Source organism: Pyxicephalus adspersus, chromosome 6 (assembly GCF_032062135.1).
Source record: "Pyxicephalus adspersus chromosome 6, UCB_Pads_2.0, whole genome shotgun sequence".
NCBI lineage: Eukaryota > Metazoa > Chordata > Amphibia > Anura > Pyxicephalidae > Pyxicephalus > Pyxicephalus adspersus.
This window is the reverse complement of record NC_092863.1, coordinates 94,491,952-94,510,600: the sequence shown is the minus strand read 5'-3', so window position 1 is coordinate 94,510,600 and position 18,649 is coordinate 94,491,952. Positions and strand designations below refer to the sequence as shown.

The following is an 18,649-nucleotide window of genomic DNA, read 5'->3' as shown; positions in this document are numbered from 1 at the left end:
ATAACCTTATTCCTTCACTCTTTTAGGGCCCTCTTTTGTGGCACCCCAGATGGTGAGTAGAAGCATTTATGTCACCCCCTACAATTCAGGACCAATAGACATAGTTTGCTATTATCCAGTCTTTTATCCAACCTCTGCTGGGCCACCAGTCATATGCCCCAGAATTTGATTTTTTGAGCTCAATGGTGGATCCCTAACTACTGCTGCCTTACAAAAATACCAATTGTCAGGAAAGATAAATGTTCTGGTAGATTCTGCTACCTCTGGTGGGCACCAGGCCCCCAATCTGATCCTACTTTTGTCACATTTGTTTGAACCCCATGCTGGAGTGTAGATAGACAGAAAGTGCCTAAAAAGAGGCATCAAATCTGCAACACTAAGGTAAGAAAAGCAGAAAGTAGAACTTTATTTGTAATTAATTATCATACATGGCAACCTAGATCTTACATTTCTTTTTAGGGATTATGAACTGGAGCTAAGTAACTTAGGGTACAAAAATTTTTCTGCTCATGCAACCAATATGTTCAAAATAAAAAATATTACAATATTTGTATGAATAATGGATATATTTACAACCCAAATACCAATCTGTAGTTTAAAAATAGTTATCCTGCTGAAAGAATCCTAACTAACCCCAAAGTGTTGTCTGCTAACCATCAGCTTCCAACAAATTAGTCGGCAATTCACTGCCTACTGTGCAAGTCATTGGAAGGGTTACAGAGAGTGCAATTCTGCTCCAAGCAATGGATTTACATTTGATTAATTCTGCAGCCATACATCATTGACCCGGCCTTACAAAAAGTCTATTTTTATATTATGCACAATGTGTCTTTTTGTTTTAGTTTTTTTTTTTAACCAATACAATTTGAAATTAATGCCCCATGCTGGAGCTAATCTGATGTCTTTTTACTGATCTGATGACTGACCTGGTGCACAAAGCCAAAAGCTTTTCTTATTATGATCATTTGCAAGGTACCACTTTTCTAAATGATGTGATGCTGTATGAAAGTTCAATTTACCAGGAGACTGGAAGAGAATATTAATGATTGCAGGACTGAATGGCAAGCAAAAATCGTTACTAGTGTCAAAGGATACGAAGGCTTTAGAATGTCATTTAAAATGGAAATGATTTATTTCCTTTTCAAGGTGTATAAAACCAATATCACAGTGTTGTACTATGTATTATGTACATGGTATATAATTACATTCTTTACATTTAGCCTGCAAGGACTCCTTGATGGGAAGGTCAAAATGAATATTACATGTTTTTCAAATTATGAATAATATTAACATTTCACATGCCATTTACTAAACGTATATATCTCTATATATCTATTATATAAGGTATATATATATATATATATATATATATATATATATATATATAAATATATATATATATATATTATACAGTATAAATGAAAAAGAATTATAGCAAGCCTGTGAGAAAGAGTAAGAAAATTAAAAGCTATTCCTTATGGTACATTTACAAATAGAATATTCTCTATAACACCAAATATAGAGGGGTTTTAACGTTTTCATTATTAATACTGTACTGGGAAAATGATACATAAAGCATGGTGGCAATGGGAAATACCTGCAAATTTGCATCCTGCTGTGAGAACAGCAAGAAGAACCAGAACCAAGAACAAGGCTTAGGCAGAAAAGATGGCGGGCTTTAGCAGGAGGGGAGGGAAAGGGCAGGACCTGGAACTAATATTGCATAAGTAGCTCAAAGTTGATGGTGATGCACTCTTGGTAATTTTGCCTTGGGCACTGGTTTTAGGGGTGATGCAGCATTGGACACACATGTAATGTTGGATTCCATTGACAGCCATAGCTCTATAGAGTGACCACTCAGCGGACAGGTAAGTATTACCAATCTTCTATAAAAAGTTGCTTGTAGCATAGCTTTACTGTTTCTTTCTTTTGCATAGTGACAGCATATCTTATTGCTTGCCATATTCTAATTTTCTCAATGTTTTTTTTGATTGATTTAAATGTGTCTCTTTAGAATGACTACAAGCATTTGATGTATCTTCCACTTCTTTTCTAAATGATCTAAATTATTATTAATGTTAACATTATATCTAAACAGATATAATATATTAAAGATTATTCTTGTTACATTAAAAAGTTTTTCTATACACTGATTCAATTACAAAAGAGACGGTCTTTCGCATGTCAATTTTCCATTTTTGATCGATTCGCTTTTGTCCAACTGATCACTCTTAAAGCTTGAAATATAATTTCTCACTCCGTAAACTTTGATTACAATCTTTATGTATTAAAAGCCATGCAATTATGCAATAATGTTGGTTCTATTATAACCCAAACTGCAAAAATTCTCTAATTACACCTTGCGAGTGATCCAATCCACTAACATTTCTAATACTTCGATGTGATTTTTTTTCCTGTTCCATATGATAGGTATGAAAACACAGAGGTAGAGAAAAGGAATAAAGCTGATGTGATATTCACAAGCCCCTTTCATTGTATGTTTTCTAGCAATATATTTAGCATTGTATTGCTGGCAGCATTGTATGCTTGCAAAGACACAGCATCTCTTTCCAGCTACAGAGCAGCCAGCTCCATTGAGGGAATGAAAGCTCCTGACTAATGATGGGGAATTAGCATGTGTCTGCGCCATCCTGTGGGTGTGGTGTACATTCATGTACTCTCTCCATCAGCACCAGAGCCCACACTGCAAGCATAGGAGCAAGGCAGGCAGCAGGCAAGCACAATGGCTGCATCTCAAGGGAAGAGTGATCTCCAGTTTGCAGACTGGATGGCAAATCTTCCACAAAGGATTCACAAAGTCCCTCTCACCAGTTTAGCTATCCCAGGTATGACCTTTTCCGCTTCGCACCTGTAACTTTTATTTAGACTCTTAAAATACAGAGGGGTGATGCATATGTGCAATGCACTTTAAAGGTTTTGTTTGGGTTGGTATATATCATTTGACTTCATATAGTCTATCATGTTTTATTACTTCCAGTCTCCCCAATAGGGTACTATACCAGCACTGTCTATTCGAAATATAAGACACGTGGCTATAGTATTCACTCTGATCTATGCTGAGATACTTGGATACATTATCAGCAGTTACATGTGGGATTGTATCTGTTCTCATAGCCTTCATGTAAAATTGAACATTGCCTTCTCATTAAGGGTCCTTATAGCACTTGCACATCTGGATTAACACTAGATGGTTCATGGGTGACTTATTTGGTTAATATAAAGCATGTGCAGGATGATGTAACCATAAGAGCAATGTTGATCAGGTATTAAATATTCAGATTGATGCTTGTTAGCGTGGGGTTAATTTGCCTAATATTGAAAAATCAGAGCCGGTGGTGCAAATGTACCAATGACAACTAATCCAAAATGTATCTTTAATCCTATAACTGGGAATGCGGTTGCATTAGCTTTGCAGCATTTTGTAAAAAAAAAAAAAAACTTGTGGTAGAAATGTAGCTTTGGGGATTTAAATAGGATTTGCAAGAGGCTCAGTGGTTTCTAAAATCTAGAGTAGGGAAAGATCTGCAGGTATTGGCTATAGGCACCAAGCTTTAAATATCAAAAAATCACACAGCAATGAATAGCCATTCATCATTATGTTATACTTTATATATTTATCAGCCTAACAGTTTTAACGGATGTGAACAGCTAGGTAGAAATCGATAACTGTGTTTGGTAAATTGCAAGCAACCTTTTTTTAGATCAAAGTTAAGATTTGTAGTAATAGTCATTTTGACCTTCCTGTCAAAGTGCCCTTGCAGATCAAATGTAAAGGATGTAAATATAGCAAGGTAAAATGTATACATGGTGTTAGATTTACCCATTATGAAAAGAAAATACATCATTTCCATTTTATATTATATTCTAAAACCTATCCTTTGACACTAGTAATGATTTTTGCTTCCCATTCAGACTGTCCCTAAATCATTAATATTCTCCTTGAGTCTCCTGGTAAATTGAAGTTTCATACAGCACTGAGCTGTTCAAGAAAAGATACCTAGCAAATAATGATAATAATAAAAAAAATTAAAGCCTTTGGTTTTGTGCACCAGGTCAGCCATCAGATCAGTAAATAGACATCAGATTTGCCCCAGCATAGGGCATTGATTTTAAATAGTATTGGTTTAAAAAAAAGGAACACATCGTGCATTATATAAAAATAGACTGTACACAGCACATAAGCCTTGGGTTTAAGAGCACTCTAGTGAAAGTCTTTTTGTGAAGCCGGATCGACGATGTATGGCTGCAGAATTAATTAAATGTGAATCCATTGCCTGGAGCAGAATTGCACTCTCAGTAACCCTTCCAATGACTTGCACAGTAGGCAGTGAATTGCTGACTAATTTGTTGGAAACTGATGGTTAGCAGACAACACTTTGGGGTTAGCTAGTATTCTTTTAGGACAATAACCAGTTTTAAGCAATGGATTGGTAATAAATTGATGGATATATTATTGATCCAAATATTTAATTGGTATTTCAATATTGGGAAGATGCAGACAGGTTGAGTTGTCTTGTGATTTCAGGTATGGAGACATTTTTGCCCAGGTTCCATTGACCCTCTTAAACCACAGAATTTAACTCTTGCTGCTTGTGGGGAGATGAAACCAGGAGCTGGCTCCTTAAAGTGAAGCTATGGACAGAACATGGAAGCTGCCATTGCACACTTGGTATTTAAAGGGGCAGTGCTTGGGGCAGGATTACTGATAATGTCTTAATGCAGACATTAAATTATTGCATCTTTTTAAACCCACATTAAAAAAAACAGTAATTGGCAGCCCACATATTTTTTTTTCCTCCAGGCTACCCTTAGATTACTAAAGCAAAACTGTCTTGTGGCCATGCATGGTAATTTGTTACCACACCCTCTCAGCACCATAAATTCACCTTTCCTTACTTCATTACCTTTTTTTTGCAGTCATACCTTTTTGTTTTGTTATAGGCATAACACAGGACAAAATGGGATCTGGGTCAAGCTAGACAGGCTATAAAACTGCAATACGCAGCTTCAATCCAATGCAGTCCTCCAACAGTGCTTCTTTTATCGGGGTTATCGGATTATGGCCAATGTTATTCAACCTGTGAGACTGAGGATATACTATGAATGAATGGGAGCCATAGCCTGCTCTTTTAAAGAGGCACCTCCCCAGCAACCTTTATTCATAAGGCCTGAATAATGAAATCTCCCAAGACTGGAGAAGATAGACCATCATGGTAGAACCTGGGTGATTCAGCAAACCTTGATTGGATTTGGTCAAGAATAGAAACCCAGCATCCTTCATAGATAGGGCGAGATTTATTAAAGATCCTCAGTCTGGAGAAGATATACCAATATAGTAGAACCTGAGTGATCCAGCAAACCTTGATTGTATTTGTTCAAGAATAGAAACCATTGGATGAAATGATTTTAGGAAATCATTCCTCCATTCCAGGTTTGCTGGGTAATAACTCATCGCCCATAATGTATAAAAGTGGAGAGTGGTTTAATTGTCATGATCCCAGTCATGTTCACTCAATGAGCTGAGAATGTCTTTGTTCAGAGGTGAGGTCTAGAAAAGGAAGAGCTATGATATGACATTTAGAAGACATTAAAAAAATATTAGGCCATACCATACAACATAGGGGACCTTTGGGGGTTGATTCGGAAGTAGAGGGCTCATTCAAGTGTTGGGTCTTTCAGGAACTGGCTACACACAATGCAATCCAACTCTGCATAATTATTCTGATTTACCAGAACCTGTGTAGTCAGGGCACCTACCTAAATAGCTGAAAATGAAATCACACCTATACATACCCTTGTGGTGTATTAATATAATGCATATTACAACTTGTTTTTTAATGCGGTGTAACTCAAAGCTTGGTTTTACATTATTGCATGTTGTGGCACACTGTACATAGGTGTGTTGCCCTGGTGCAGCCATTCTCAACCAGGGTTCTCAGGGATCTTATGTCCATAGCCTGACACAGTGATCCTTTTAGATGTCTGAAAGGGGGGAATTTTGACTAACACTATAAAGGCAATTCTTCTCTGATCAATGTGATAATGAGTGTATTCTTCCCATTGACCCTCAATGAACTTATTTTTTCAGAGGCTTCCTGATACTTGAACTTCATTTCAAAGGTTCTTAGGGGGCAAAAAGTTTGAGAAAGGCTGCCCTAGTGGGTGTATGGAATACCATTCAAAATGAATAGCAGCATAACACATAGAGGTTAATCACATAGGGAGATGCACAAGCCTATATGTGTGGCTAAGGCAGGACAAACACAGTTTTGGACGCTATTGAACACATTTTACAATTACCGGACAGGTCATGTCAGAAATCTTGGTATGGGCATTGCATAACGTACATCACTGGGTCTGATTTATTAAATATCTCCCTGACTGGAGAAGATAGATGCTCATGAAAGAACCTGGGTGTAATGGATCTGGTTCAGGGCTGAAAACATTTGCTAGCTAATAGTAAATGCAGGTTTGTTGGATCAGCTTATGTTTACCTATGATAGTCTATCTTCTTCAGTCTTGGAGAGCTTTAAAAAAAAATCAGGCCAAATGTATCGCAGTTGAATGGCACATAATATACGGCGCATTATCCATCCTATTATGAGTAACAGATGACTCATGCTTAACATCTCTGTGTGACAGATGGATGGAGCATGTTTGACATCTTTAAATGACAGTTGGAAAGAACATGTTTGACATCTTTATATGACTGCTGGACAGCTCCTACTCTTTGTTAGATGGCTGGAAAGGACTTTCAACATTTGGGCATGACAGTCCTACAGCCTGGGTTTTGGCATGTTTAGGTATACGTGTTGGACAACGAGCCACTGATATTTTTTAGATCTCTTAGTAAAATCACATGGTTTAGATAATTCTACTATTATAAGACGGCTCTTTAGGTATCCTCAAAGGTACGTATTTTTCAATGTAGATAAACCATAAAAATGAACTTTAATATTTGCTCCTTTTTCATCTGTATTATTTATCAATCAACATCTGTTGATTTTGCCCAAATCTTGTAAGCTGATAAGATTCTGTGCTCTCCCCTTGTGTACAAGGAAGGGTAATGGAGATAAGGAGGGGAGGAGGCATAGGAGTGGTCTTTGTAATCAGAAATTAAGTAGGCAAGGCTGACACCATGTACTTAGGAATCCAGGACTGTGTTGTCATGTCAAAGAGCAAAGGAAGGAGCATATCTGTTTGTAGGGATAAAACTTGGTGAAATGTGCATGTATTCCAAAGGTGTGTTGATTTTTTTTTGTTTGCTTTGAAATACCTTGATATTAAAAGGCTGGTTTAGGTAAAGCGTTTCCGAGACTAGAGATGATAGACTATCATGGGTGACCCAACAAACCTGAAATGGATCTGGTCCAGGTTTAAAAATATTTGCCAACTAATGCAATTTTTTTTAAAGAAATATATTCCTGTTTTGCTGGATCACAAAGGTTCACCCATGATAGTCTATCTTCTTCTTACTGTAATAAATCAGACACTAAGTGTTCATATCACTATTGGGCAACATGTCAAGAAGCTGTCAAGAGTGAGATCTTAAAAAAACAATCATGCCAAATAAGAGTTGTTTAGGTGAATTTAATTCTTGGTCTTCCTTTTTTTGACTGGCATCTTATTGTGGTCCAATATGTCTGCCAACTCTTTTGATACTTTTATATTCCAGAGAAACCAACCAGCATATATATTTAAATATATATATATATATATATATATATATATATATATATATATATATATAAAATAACTGTAGTCATACTTCATCTTCACTACTTCACTATGAATCATCTTTAAGGTAGTAAAGGTGATTTTGCATAGCAAGGTGGGTAGTAAAAAACTACCCACCTTGCTATGCAAAAGTTACTTCATGTTGTTAAGAAAACTTAGCATTCAAGTTTTCATAGAAATAGACTATCTTAGCACATGACCCTACTTTATCCCCATAGGCTCCCTCTGAACTCAATGAATGCACCTCGCAGCCCTGTAGATCGTAATTGATTCCTGTCCTTCCCATTAACTTGCAGTTTGAAGGGAATCGATTACAGTCAATGGTCCTTCTGGGTGTTAGTTTCTAGTTTAAAGGAAGGTCTAGAACTCAGATTTATTGTTTTCAGGCAATCCTACAAAGGGTCCAGACTTGTTGTTATGTCTAGACTTGGTAGCTTGGTTATTAATTATACTGGTCCTACTAAATTACCTAACACTGGGATATCTTATTAGATATTTCATTACACAAGCTATAAAATAGTTTTAGCATGACCCTTTGAATGTGCAAATGTTTATAGGATGCTGGGGGTGGTGGCTTAGCACTGAGAGACCTCCCCCTGCAATGGAAGGACCCCTAAAGGGGAACTAAACCTTCCAAAATTAATATCTGAACAGGCAGGTTCTTTTTTGCAGGATGGAAAGGCAATGTCCCATCTGCCTTCCCTGGCATGGCAGTTTATTTGCACTCACCTGTTCCCGTTCAGTTGGAGGCGCTGTCACCTTCACCTGATATCCTTACTAGTGTTGGGCCTTTTGACTGGCCATCCCAACTGAATTGGCCACCTGGTAAACTAAAACTTCCATGCATGCACTCGGGAGTTCATTTATACCTAGCATTTAGGGGATGCCCGGAAACCCAGCATGTCCCAGCAACTTACACTGAGCTGTGGATCGCCTTGTTCTTCTGCAATAAAAACCCCATCCTTTTACAGTCATATATGATCATTTTTTGCATTCTCACTTAAGTTTTTCAAAAAGTTAAAAATTCTGTAATATTGCTTTTAGAAGTTTATGAATGCCTAGCATACTGTACCCTGGTTAACATTGGCCTAAATGGTTTCTTGGCAGACATTCATTAGGTGATTTTTATCTACATGACCGTCTTGTGACTGTAAAACCTAAATTGCTGTCTTATGTCATCTAGGCTTTGAACAAACCAGACACATTTGTTCCCAAGGAACACTGGATATCTGTATCTGGATCTCTGCCTGTAAGAATCAGAATCTGGCATAGATATCAATGAAACCATTCAAGTCAAGATTATATTTCCAACAAGTAGAATCTAAGAAAGGATATGCCAAATGGAATGAGCAAATGGAAGTGTTTTAATAGTCTTTTAAGCATAAAGAAATGCAATGCCAAGTAAAAAAATAATACTGGGAGATTTGAACACTGATATCTTTTGATTGTTTTGTATAATACATTGTATATTATTATATAATTTGTACAGACTAAAGCTAAGTTAGATTTGTGAAAATGCAACACAGACAGAAGCCTAGATTGCTGACAGGCAGTCTGGTGTCATTGGTTTTATAACAGCTCATATAACATCAATCTCTTGCTCAACAAAGTTCATGTGTGCCAAGGCAGTTTAAATATTGGGGCAGATAGTGGACAAGGACAAAAGACATTCCAGTTTAGGGGTGTACGAAGAGTACCAAGTGGCCTGCCGGTTATCTTACCCCAGCTGGGGTGCATCCTACATGATGATGTTCCTTCATTACAAACCATGCCCTGCATTATAGACTTGCATGATACAGCATACATGATAAGACTGCTAACTATGGTGACTTTCTGATGGAATGATGGCCCTGTAAATGATAAGCCATTAATCTTTACCTACAAGAGATAAAAGTGTACCAAAAATACTCAAACCCAACTATCTACTAACTGCTACTGTCTACTGTGTGTAGAAGGTTGTGAGAAGTTTTTAGGGTGAAATTAAAAAGTTTGCCAGGGAGTAAAAGTTTTTGTCAAAAAAAAAGCCTTCACTGACTTTTTGGTCATTTGCATTGCCTGCATTGCTCATGCAGTGTAGAACTTGGTCTTCTTTGCGGCACCGGCAAGAATAGGCCTAGATAAATAGGATGTTGTATGTTTTCCATTCTTGCTGGTTATGGTAAAACTTCATCCACAGCAATGAGAATTTGGTTTTGATTTCAGTCTAGATTAATCCCCATTCCTTCCAGTAGTAAGTCCTTCCATCGTTCAGTGCTTTGGCTGTGCTTGTATACACAAGTGGATCACCAGTAACGTGAAGCTCTTGTTTCACATTACTTTCACATTCTTGACTGATGTGATTGTTTTTTTACAAATACAATATTGTGATCCCATCTGCTAGCATCTTTTGCATAATATGGATGGTCAACTAAATTGTTTGATGCAATTGTGTATAACCATCTTGTGCTGACTGATGTAACATTTAGACTGGCTTCACATCTGTGTTCCCCCCAAAATAGGGTGGGAGGTGGCTTATTGTGTCCTGAGATGCTTTGGAAGCCCATTTAAAGTTGATTCAAAAGAAAATTGTTTTCTAGTTAGCAAAGGTAAATCAAGCTATTTTTGTTTACAAAGAATGTTCAGTTTTTACTTGATAACAAGGCTTGCAGATTCTCTTTGCGTATTTAATGGCAAGATGAAGTTTAGGTTATCTGTTCAGTATCCCAAAGTATTGTGAAACTCAAATTTTGATGGCCATGATGTGTCCATGTTCTCATAAAAAATCCAATGTTAGTGATTGTAGCGTCATAATTTATAGGCATCAATAGGACTGAGATACAAGTAGGCTTTTTGTATTGCTAGGAGGCTCCTCGGGGTCTCCCCATCTTAGTTCTCAACTCAATTCCCACCCAATTCTAGGTAAAGACCTAGAACTAAAGCCTATGGATGTTCTTACCACCAAGGTACTGAAATATGGGCTCTACTAATAATATTAGACACAGACAGGCAACTAGCATTTTCCTGGAGATCAAAAATGGCAGCTTGTTGAGTTTTCTCGTAACACATTTTCTGTGATTTGCAATTTTAGAATAAAAATAAACTTACATACCTAAACCCAAACAAACAAACAACAATTTAACATATTTCAGCTTACCAGTCAGTCTTTAGATGAAATACCTGTAGTCATTTTTTTCTTTAATTCTCATCTGTAAATGCAATTCCATTCTTTGAGTGACAACACTCAATTACTAGTATCTAAGAGAAGTGTTGTCACCCTAGGCTTCTATCCTGATTTAGACCATTAATACTTCCCCTTTATTCATCATCTCCATTACATCTGGGGGGACATTTTGTATTGTAGTATACAAAACATAGCTGGGAAGACTGATCACATTGATATTTCAGTTCACTCCACAAGGCTAATCGAAAACTGAAAAGATAGCACATACTTAGCCTGAGAAAAAGGAAATTAATGCAACCACATCTCTAAATCAGTGGTCGCAAACCTTTTCTGACCCATGGACCACCAAGTTTACCAGCTCCGGACCGCGCTTGCTCAGGGAGCCATATGTCCCTCAAAGGGAAAGAAACTTCCCCGATAGTGACGTCATGATTCCAGAACCCAACCACTCAGACCTGCGATGGCTGCAATATATTTTTATCTGTTCTTGGTTATAGATATACTTTAAAAGGTATTGTTCCACCACTTGCTGATTCTGTGTAATTCTAATTTTATCTATTTCTTGGTATTTTGGTGGCAGCAGATGTGTTTGATAAGATACAACTGAGACTGATAAGAGACATAATCAGTTCTTCTATAACAGTGGAAGGATAATTGCTGTTTATTAAATATATGATAATAAGCTTGATAAGCGCTGTGCCCTAAAATTATTGCAAGCAGCTGGAAGGTGCAGCTGTTCATTTTTGCGTCTGCGAAATAAGATGCTGAATTCTCTTTTTTTCTGCAATCACTGGAGATTACATTTAATGAAATAATGATTTTTAAATATTTACTTTTTCCTGACATCTGCATGTGTCAGAATAGGACTATAGGGATATGTTCAGAATAGAGGTGAGGTTGTGGTGCAGTTACGGCTTCTTCATACCCCTGGACCACTTTCTCGGGTGAGACACCTAATGTAACATTGCACCTGCAGCATCCCATGAAGAACGAAGAGGGGCATCAGTAAGTGGTTCAATAATGCTCACTGCTTTCAAATTTGCAAATTCTGGTGCTTTAAGTAGCAGTGCGGTGGTGCAGGCAGCCAAAATCTGTACAAGAATCATTGTTCACTACACAGGTCTGAATATAGCCTAAGTTAATATAAAATAAATGTATCTCAGTCAGGGGAGTCACTAGGGTTGGTGTCAACCAATGCTGGAACTCATGATGCCACTCCTTCAAGGGCATTGCAAGAGATAAGAAATCTGCGGCACCATTGGGCCCGCTGAGTAATGTAATAATGCGAATCTTCTCTGCCAGGAAAGACAGTCGGGGATAAGAGGGTCACCTTTCAGCATGTAGAAGAATAATTCACCCCTGTCACATCCCAGCAAAATTCGGCAAAGCAGATTGCAGAGAACCTTTTATTGTTAGGAGTTGGAAACACTCGCTGACCTATCACATCACATTTTTAAGCAATTTCAAGCAGTTCCTATTCACATTTATAAAGTCTAAGATCTAAAAGAGTGAAAATGTCACTGCAGGTGAAAGAAAATGCCGAAAGTGGGGAACAATAGATTTGGTGGAGAAACAAACCAAAACAAATGAAAAATAGATTGAAACATGGATGAATTGACAAATAAATGCATCCTATGACTTGTTGTTAGATATTTATCCACTGTGTATCAGAACTTTAGGGTAAAAGAGAGAAAGAAAGTCTGTTTGGGTCAATTGGAAGCCAATCTTGGGCACTACAACATTAGGAATATCCAACTAATTCTGTGAAAACATGTGAAATCAACAGTCTTATATATGATTATAGCAGCAGTTTATTATATATATTATATTATTTTTTTCTATAACTCCTAAATTCACTGACATTTACAAAAATACCAGAAGACAAATCTACATGCATCACTTGTCATTCCCATGCTTGATTGGGTAAACATTATATATTCCTATGTTTAAGAAGATTATGGATGAGTTACAGATTGCCCCAGTGCTGATTGATAGCATGTATCACCTTGCAAATGTTACATAGAATGCCAAGGGGAAAATCACCCAGCCTTATAGCCCAAGGCTGTTTTGCTTGGACGTTTCAGAAACTGTTAATTCATTTTCATTGTCCAGAGAAAGAAGGAAGGCAAAACTCCACACAAAACAGCTGCAGTAAATGCAAGTTATAAAACAGACTTGCTACCTGCCAAAGGATATGTAATTGTTAGGCATCATTTCCACACTTGTTCCCGTTGGCAGCTGACTGGCAGGTAAAGTGGAGTTTCCCAAGTGGCTGGCAACCTGTCAATTGTCGGTCTGCCACCACTACAAAATCCAAGAAGTTTGATTGATAGTGGTTAAGTGCCACCCAGCCACCCCTGTGAATCCTTCCTAGGGCTAGACATAGTTTGCAGCTTGCAGCAGTGGCTGATTTTCTGAAGCAGTTCTTTGTAATGTTAATGAAAGTTTTCAAGTAGTTGTCAGTGTTAAATCAGCAGCTTTCAGTAAAATATTACATACAGTACATAATGCTATTAGGGGACAACATCCTATCCCTGTCCCTAAATTTTGTTTCGGGAGTTTCATCTGGCCACATGGGCTACTGATGGAAAATGCTTATTTTTTCAACATGCATAAAGACATGATCCTACCTGGGAAATACCATGTAATCATCAATGGAGTGTATGTAGAGAGAATGGGCCTGATTTATGAAAGCTCTCCAAGGCTGGAGAGAATACACTTTCATCAGTGAAGCTGGGTAGTCCAGCAAACCTGGTATGGATCTGGTCCAGGTTTCAAAACATTTGCTAGCAAATAGCAAATGACTTTAAAGAAATCCATTCCACGTTTGCTGGATCACTCAGCTTCACTGGTGAAAGTGTATTCTCTCCAGCCTTGAAGAGCTTTCATAAATCAGACCCAAAGTGTCTGTTTAAGGGCTGGATTAAAGACTTGAGTGATATCAGACTGCTAGCCGTGGCCATTTTCAGCTTTCTCATTTTGCTTTTTCAGAATGAAAATCATTAGTTATTAATATTTGATTACAAGGGCTAAGATTGTAGCAAAAATACTCAAACCAAACTATCTAAGTTGGCTAAGTAGCTGCTAGTCTTTTTGTGTCCATTTGGAGGCTTGAAGGCAGAACTAACTTCAAAAAATAAAAAGTCACCAGGAGTGTTTTGCTTGCACTCCACTGTACATGTGACATGCAATGTGGAGCCTAACTCTATTTGTGGCATTGCTGAGAATAAACCTAGATGCCAGGAACATGTAACTCCAGCACACATGCAGAATCATCACTGGCTGTCTAATGGCCAGAACAGTTTGTGATGGTTTCAGGAGAGTCATTGTTGAAAAAGGCAACTTTGGGGATGCAACTTTAATAGGTTCACTGCAGAACCCAAATAGGTTCTTTAATCACCGCAGAGCACCAAAAAAAATCTAACTGTGTGCCATAATCAGCAAGCATGCTCTTCATATCTCATTGCATATGGGAGGATAATGTACATACATGGACCTAGTTTGTCTGTCGATGTATCCAACCCCCTTTGAACTGGATATCCAAAAGTTACCATTTTTGAATATGCTGTCTGTCTTTTCTTGTAGCAAACACATTTCGGGGCATCCACTGTAGCTTAATTCTGAAAATGCTATTTGCTTTTTGATATGTGCAAAAAATACCTGATCCACCACAAATCATGTGAGCTTCATAACTAACACTCTTATCCCAGATATTGCTGTGACTACAAAACACCCCACACCCCATTCTATGGAGAGAAGGACAAGAAGATGTGTTCTGCAGTCCTCTCCTAGGGTGACAATGCTATTCATCAAATAAATAAAAAAAGGCCTAAAAACATAAAAAGAATGCAGCTCCACATCTAAGAACTGGTAGTAGAATGCTTTTTTAATTTCACATTCAGATTAGCTTTAATATTGGTCTATGTGCATCCTTGTTATACTTGTAAGGATGGATAGAGTAAAATTATTTAAACTTGTTGATAATGATAAAAAATGATTATTATTAGTTGTCCTGCCAGCTAAATGTACCATACAATATATACATAAGACAAAGTGAAAGTATAAACACTGAAAAATGTGGAGCTTTTTGTATATACATAAGGATCAAGCTTTCAGTTCCTTAGACACAGCTGTATTGTACTGAAACAGCTGTGCCAACAGTGCCCCAGCGGGAGCATGCAACACTTTACATTTACATACGAAGGGCAATGGCCCTGTGCAAACTTTTTTTTTTTTTAAATAGAGAAGACATTTCTTGGATAAAAAATATAAACTCCCATTTCTATTCATTGCTATTTTGTTTGCATAGATTAATATCGTCTCGGCGGGAGGCGGATGTTTTGTGATGGCTGCAATAACAATTCCATTTTCATTAAAAACCATTGTTATGCTTATTTTTATTCATTAGTATATTTATTATCTCAAAATTTGCATTTGGAATGGCTTTTTCTCTCATTACCAACTCTGCAAGGATTATATCCATAACTAAGACAATAAATAATTCATCTTGAAATAAACAAATACAACACATTTAAGATGCAATGTTTGGATTTCATTTTAGGCTAAGAATAGTGCATCTAAAAATTGTGCTGTGCTCACGTGTTCCTCATATAGATTGGGTGCTTCTTGCATTCATTGGATGTATACTTTATAGCTGCTTGGAACAGTACACACAAGAGAATAGCTCTAAGCAACGAAAAAAGAAAAAAAATCACCAACGGGCCATATAGTGGGTTTGGATCAGGTGTTTTTCCTACCTGATGGTTGGAGACCAGCTTAATTGGGAGGGGTTATCAGGGTTTGTGCTATAGTACTGAGCATGGAAGTGGCATTTGTAAGCTGATGAGCATCTGAAGAGCTTATAGCCAAGCTTCTTTCAAGGAATTCTGATTATCCGGCTAGGTCACTTGGAATATTGCGACAGCCTGATTTGCAGGTGAAGGTTTGAGTGTGTAAAAAAAGTGGATGTTTGAAGATGTTTAAAATATAGGGCCCAATTTATTAAAATTTTCCAAGACTGGAGAAGATAGGCTAGCTTGTGAGAACCTAGGTGAGAACAACTGGATCCCCACTAAGAGGGACCCTATAGGTCTGATAGATTAAAGCTGTCCAAGACTGTAGAGGATTGACTTTCACAAGAGAACTTGGTTTTAAACTTTGCTTTGAGTTGGAAATTGTTTACATTTTGGACCAGATCTATTCTAAGTTTGCTGGATCACCCACGTTCTCCCATGATGGTAAATCCTCTCCAGTCTTGAAGAGCTTTAATAACTCAGGCCCATAGTATCCCTCTTGGTGGGGGTCCAGTTGTGGAGAACTGGGAGTGGTAGTTGTTTATTCCCCATTTTTTCCTCCAATTGTCCCTAAACCATTGTGGTATAGCTAAAGGCCTTCTTGTGGATGGGGGAGTGGTGTGTAGTGTCCTTTGCCCACATACTTTATGCTAAAAGGAGTCCCTCTTCTTTATGCCTAATCCTTGTCATTGATTTACTGCTGTCCAATGAATTTTCTTTTGCCCGCTGTCACATTGGCAACCAATTCATCAGACAAAAACATCTCTGACCCAAGGATTAAGAATTCCATAAGACCTCCAAAGGTACACTGTGGTATATGGTACCAAGATGGTGGCAGCAGATTCTTTAGGTCACACGTGAAAACCAAGTGCACCTTGGCTATCTACATGATCTTAAAGAATGACTCCTCTTTTCATGGCACAACAGTCCAGTTTTAATGCTCATGTGTCCATTGTAGGTGCTTTCAGTGGTGGAGGGGGCTCAGCATGGGCACTCTAACTAATGTGAGGCTAAGCAACCCCTTATGCAGCAGGAAAAAATGCATTTGTTGCGTTGTGTTCTGACACCATTTTTTCAATAGTCAGCATTACATTTTTCAGCATTTTGTGCTGTTCTGTAGGGTCAGGCCAGGTTAGTGTCTTCTCCACCATATTCATAATTGATTCTCAGGTTCCCATGTTTGATTCACCAGCTGTCCTTCTGTTGGCCACTTTTGCTAAGTACTAAATATTAATGTCCAAAAAGAAGGTCGGGGGCAGACATTATGCAGTCAACTTAATTTTTGAGATTTTAAAGTATATGTAAACCTAAGAACAAACCTTTTTTTGCATTGTATTCTATTGGGGCCCACCAATCCTTAGACTGGTAGGCATAGAAAATTTTCAGCAAAAACATAAAATATCAGTCTTGTTGGCAAAGCAATGTCCTTGACACTTCCTGTAATAGAAGTGAAAGTATACCATCCTATCTTCCTTCTGTAAACTACAAATCTTCAAATCATCATAAAATGGAGGGAGACCTATGTTCCTAGCTTATGTCACAACCAAAGAGTGAGTGAGCATAGCCCCCCAGGGACAGGAAGCGTATTATTTGCAGGATTACCAGATGCAAATAAAGGGTAAAAGCCTGAAAGAGAAAGCTAATACAGACACATGCAGAATAATTTTTTTTGTTATTGGGAAACATATGATGTTTATGCAACCTTTTTCAATAGAAATTTTCACTATTCCATGAATTTACTCAAAGGCCCCCTAAAGCTAAAAATATTTATCTATTGGTATATAAGTTCTAGCAGACTTCTCTGAGACCCGCTGAGTATCACACTGTTGTTAAAAACAGGGACTAAAAGTGTACCTAATAGTCACTCTATGTTAATGGCTCATATTGATTTTTTTAGAATCTGTCTGCAATTTTGTGTCTTGTTTATCATTATTTGTTTGCCGTATCTACTAAAAGTTACGACTATTATCCAGAGAGCAAGTCATTATATATTCAGCTGGTGTTCTAGGATTTTAGGCAAGGTCTCTTACTAATGGGCTTTTTACCATTTACAGGTTTCAGATAATATGTTCCTGATTATAGTCACCAAGATTATGAATATTTTATAGAAGTGCTGGAACTGTACTTTCAGTTCATTTTCTTGTCTATTTCATGGTCTGGGCTATTGGGTAAAGACACACACACACACACACATACTTATATATTTATAATGATCTTTGGGCAGAACCGGGATCATTGTGTCAGACGACACAAATGTACATTCCAAAACCATGAACCCAAAATAAGCTTTTTCCAGATTAAAAGATAGATTTGCTTTTCTTCAGCAGAAAGAGGACAATAAATACAATACAAGTTTCATGTTTACAAGTCCCAAACAGGCACTTGCATTACCAGTCCCAAACTTTGGGTTGTTGCCTCTGCTACAGGGGTGCTTTCTGCCCCAGGCCTCTCCTTTAGCCACACCTGGCCTTAGGGTCCAATTTCATCTACCAGTCTGAATTGGCAGCTACCTTGTAGCAGCTGGTGCAGGATCATCTCCAAATTCTTGCCCAGGAAAGGGATGGAATGTTTGGTACACCCATTTCACCCAATTTCATCCCAAACAAAGATCTATAAAGCTGCAGTTCTACCATTAGCCTTATACAGGCCCTTTAACCTCTTCCCCAGGTAAAAAAAGAGAAGGTTGCTGCCAAAAAACCCACTACTTTTGGCCTTGCATATCTCAGAATGCTTATATATATATATATATATATATATATATATATATATATATATATATATAATGTGCGTATGGGGCAAACACACTGTGTACTTTAACTCAAAGCCCAACTCCAGACAAAAATTTTAATTTTGGATAGAGTGGATAGGGTTGGAGCCTGCATTTTTATTCTTTTTACTGTATTCTTTTGGAAGAACAAGTAATGGCATAATTTCTCTA

The 18,649-nt window shown here is 37.6% G+C and overlaps 1 protein-coding gene across 1 annotated transcript in view; it reads left to right on the top strand.

Moving 5' to 3' along the window:
• Nucleotides 1–2,719: 2,719 nt before the first annotated feature.
• The window catches only part of PLCXD3 (phosphatidylinositol specific phospholipase C X domain containing 3), a 74,852-nt gene continuing 58,922 nt past the window's right edge, over nt 2,720–18,649 (top strand). The window contains exon 1 of the mRNA XM_072416643.1: nt 2,720–2,846. Coding sequence (XP_072272744.1) covers nt 2,744–2,846 — 103 coding nt within the window. The 5' untranslated portion in view covers nt 2,720–2,743. The remainder of the gene's footprint in view (nt 2,847–18,649) is intronic.